This window comes from Pygoscelis adeliae, unplaced genomic scaffold, assembly GCF_000699105.1.
Source record: "Pygoscelis adeliae isolate BGI_AS28 unplaced genomic scaffold, ASM69910v1 Scaffold178, whole genome shotgun sequence".
NCBI lineage: Eukaryota > Metazoa > Chordata > Aves > Sphenisciformes > Spheniscidae > Pygoscelis > Pygoscelis adeliae.
Window position 1 is genome coordinate 1,325,276 of NW_008825323.1, and position 4,368 is coordinate 1,329,643.

The 4,368-nt window shown below is 36.6% G+C and overlaps 1 protein-coding gene across 1 annotated transcript in view; it reads left to right on the top strand.

The window, feature by feature from the left end:
* Window positions 1-4,368, top strand: part of GPR98 (G protein-coupled receptor 98) — a 289,750-nt gene that overhangs the window by 52,249 nt on the left and 233,133 nt on the right. The window contains exons 29-32 of the mRNA XM_009330315.1: window positions 436-651; window positions 1,827-2,071; window positions 2,269-2,450; window positions 3,195-4,006. Of these exons, the coding sequence (XP_009328590.1) occupies window positions 436-651; window positions 1,827-2,071; window positions 2,269-2,450; window positions 3,195-4,006 (1,455 nt within the window). The remainder of the gene's footprint in view (window positions 1-435; window positions 652-1,826; window positions 2,072-2,268; window positions 2,451-3,194; window positions 4,007-4,368) is intronic.

A 4,368-nucleotide genomic window follows, 5' to 3' on the forward strand; every position in this document is an offset into this window, starting at 1 on the left:
AGCTGGCTGGCATTGGCTCTATCAGACATGGGGGAAGCTTCTAGCAGCTTCTCACAGAAGCCTCCCCTGTAGCCTCCTCCCGCAAAACCTTGCCACGCAAACCCGATACACCATGTCAATGGAAGACAATATTGGACCTTTTGTAACTACCTTTTGTAACTACCTCTTGGTCTAACAGTGCAAACTCTGTTTTGGCCAAGCCAAGTTTTATTTTAGTCCATCCAGATATGGGATGGATTAAGGCAATGGGAAATAAAAAAAGACTGTGTTGTCTGGGTCTGATGGTAAAGAAAAAAAAATATGTAAAAACGTGGAGGAATGCATGTGTAAGCAAAAGAGAAGATAAGTATTACTGATGATGTTCAATACACTGAACCATAGTGCATTAATATTCTGTGTTTTTTATTGTTTTGTTTTTTTCATCTATCAATCTAGGCGAGGACTACAGTGTAGCCTCATCAGATGTTGTCTTACTAGAAGGAGAAACAAGTAAAGCTGTGCCAATTTATATAATTAATGATATCAACCCTGAAGTTGAGGAGTCATTTTATGTTCAGTTGCTGAATCAAACAACAGGAGGAGCCTTGCTTGGATCTTTGACTAGGGCAATCATAACTATTGAGGCTTCTGATGATCCATTTGGATCCTTTGGTAAATGAGTCTTATTTGCATATTTTCTCTCTTCTGTTAACATTTTTACTGCAGATTTGTGGGTGAGCTGTTACTGGGCAACTGAATAAAAACTTTCAGAAGACAAAGAGGAAGCCTGGACGAAGACAGTAAAGGAAAAGATAAGATAAACTAAATTAAAACATGTAATTAAGGAGTAATGGTTCTTTAATATAACAAAAAAATATTATTTAGTCAGTTGATATAACAGTATTTTGGAATCTCTCAATAGAGATAGATGGATTTTAGTTTATTTTTTAATTTTTTATCTAAGTGCTGCATTTCTGCAAAATCTGCATTCTAATATCTGTTGCTTAAATACTTTGATATCTTTGTTTTACTAGATAATCAGCCAAAGGCGATTTAAAAATCTGGGGAAACTGGAAAATATAAAGAGAAATTAAATTATACTCTCTTATTTTCTGTCAAGTACTTTAGTTTTTATTCTGCCTCTTACTATCAATAAAATGAATTGTGTATACTTTCCAAAATGAGTTTCATTACACAGGTTTTGAGAAGGGTTTTGGTGATTTCAAAAATTTAATGATATTTTAGAAATCTAACTTTTTGTTTTGTTGTTTGGTTTTTGGTGTATTTTTTCCTGTCTTTTGCTCTGACTTACCCTTTTCTCCCTTCAGTACCCTACTTAGTTCCTCTTGTTCCATTTTGTCAGTAGAAGAAGGTAGAGGAAAGAAAGAAAAAACATCAAAAATAAATAATTCTAGATGGGTAGTTAACTAACTTAATTCTTAAAACTAAATGTTTAATACAAGGAATACTTTTAGTTGAAATAATTTTAGATGGAATATGTTGACTTATTTCTTCAGTAAATGACATGAAAGCTGCTAAAGAGTTTCCTTGCTGGGAATAATTATGAAAGTGTCTTCTAAGAAATTAGAAACAGCTCATGGTTAACCTCGAAAAATGGGTATGTTGGAATAAACTTTTTCAATGAGGGCTTAATTTTCATGCTAATTTCCTCTGTGGATGAAAATATTAATACTGAAAGTTAGCTTTTATGTTTAAACCTGATTAAAAGTGATTTACCTGTGCAAGTAAATGCAGTCAAGTGAAATAAAACTACGTACTTCGGGAGTTGATATATTTACTTTCAATTTCATTGTTAATGAAATACATCTCTCTGCTCTGTACTTCAGTTTTTCAGATTACTGAATTCACTGTGGAGGAACCTGAATTTGGATCAGTAACCATAAATCTGCCAATAATTCGCAATGCTGGGACACTCGGTAATGTTACTGTTCAGTGGGTTGCTACCATTAACGGACATCCTGCTGATGCTGACTTGCAGGTCACCTTGGGTAATATTACTTTTGCCCCTGGGGAAGCCATTCAGATGTTGCTGTTGGAGATCCTGGCTGATGAAATTCCAGAAATAGAAGAAGTAAGTAACGCAGTTACATCTTTCTTGAATAGTATTAGACTTTTAACTTGTTATAGAAATGTGTGCAAAGAAAAACAAGGAATGTTCTGTCAGGAAGGTGCAAAAAGTTCAGATTTTACTTTGCTTGTGATTATTGTTAGAAATACAAAAAATTGTTTAGCTGCCTTATTTCTTTTTCTTTTTTTTTTCTTTTTGAGATTGTCCATGTAGAATTAACTCAGGCCTCCAATGGTGGTGCTATTGGGTTAGATGGCGTGGCAAATATTATAATACCTGCCAATGATAATCCTTATGGCACAGTTTTCTTTCATCAATCCTTATATCGAATTCAGGAGCCACTAGAGAGAAATTTGCTTGCAAATATAACAGTCAGGCGAAGGTTTGTATAATGTTTGCTTTATTTATATCTGTTATTTTTTCTTTTTTTTTTTTCTTGGCTATAATTTCAAATGTCGTGCTCCTCTTGTATAAGTATTTGCATCAATTTCTTGATCTGCCAGCTGAACGCATTTTTATTTCATATACATTGTTTTTGAACTAGATGTCTGCTTATTAGAAATGTACATAAAGTACTTAAATGTAATATACATTGCGATGTACAGTGTACACAGTGTACTTGAAGTTTCATTCTGCCTATTTAATAGTCAAATCATTTAAAGCTGCACAACACCCTGCTCCTGTGATTTGAACTGGAGGACAAAATGGGTCAACCCTTGTGGGATGGAAAGACACAAGAAAAGGGAAACAGGTTTTATGCATGTGATACGATATCCTGAGGACACCTCAGGAAAGACGACAAGGTTGGACAGCACAGGCTTTTTCTTCCTTGCCAGCCCTAAGAAGACTAAGTTAATTCCTGGAAACAAATGTTTGCTAACATGCATTCTTAACAGACTGCTACCCAAGCTATAAATAGTCAAACTTGGTATTCACAAAAAAATGACAACTCAGTTATTGTGGTACTAGCTTCAAGGGAATCCACTTTAATTAGCTATTTGGAACTTTACAGCAATTCAGAAAGGGCCAGTCGGTTTTGTTCACTTTTATTCTTAACCCAGAAACATAAAGAATGTTAGACATACTTCATCAACTAACATTACTTTTTTATTTTAATGTCTTTTAGCGGGGGAAGGTTTGGTCAGCTACAGATATTTTACAGCACTTCTGAGACCGATGTCGTAGCTCTTGCCATTGAGCAAGGTCAGGATATCCTGGCCTGTTACGAGTCTCCTGTACAAGGAATTCCCGACCAACCATCCAAGACCAGAGTGAATGTGTCGGCAGCAAGTGACCCACTGTATGCCTGTGCAACTCAGTGCCTAAAAGAACAAGCATGTTCAGCCTTTACATTTTCCAGTGCCTCTGAGATTCCTCTCTGCCTTTGGCTGACATCAGAGATCAGCCCATTAACTAACACTTCAGGATTCTGGACCTACAAGAAAAATATCACCAGTGCATCCACTCTCTTTAGCACACAAGCCATCGCTGGTAGTGATTATGAATCTGCTACAGGACAGCGGGCCATAATGGAGGAAGGGGAAGAGTTTGCAAATCTCTCAGTTACCATACTCCCTGACAGTCTGCCAGAGTTGGATGAGAAATTCACTATATCCCTTTTGAAAGTTGAACTAATGAACATCTCAGCCAGCTTAAAAAATCAGCCGACTATAGGACAGCCAAATACTTCCACAGTTATCATAATGATGAATGGAGATGCATTTGGAGTATTTAAGATCTACAGCATAAGTCCCAATGCGACAGAGAAAGGTCTGTATATTGAAGTAGAAGAACGTCCTCAGACCAACGTGCAGCTAATGGTACATAGGACAGAAGGCAGCCTGGGACAGGTGGCAGTGGAATGGCATGTGGTTGGTGGAACTGCTACCCCAAACTTGGATTTTGTAGGTGTTGGTGAGACTCTGGTGTTCGCTGAAGGTGAGGCAAGGGTTTTGCGTTAGCTTCTGTTTTATAAAACTAAAGAAAAGCAAAAAGAACCTGACAGACACTCAGTCCTCTGCGTGTTTTGATAAGTGATGACTTATTTTTAGGTTAAACCTCCCTGAATGCTCCGGATACATATGCAAAAGCATATAGGTCATTAGCATATAGCTTTATGTTGCAGAACACACACAGTGGTAGTAAAAAAAAAAAGATGAAAAGCATAAATATCTAAGTATTTTTTTAAGAAATATTGCATTGTTGTCCTGGTTTCAGCTGGGATAGAGTTAATTCTCTTCCTAGGAGCTGGTACAGTGCTGTGTTTTGATTTAGGATGAGGATAATGTTGATAACACACC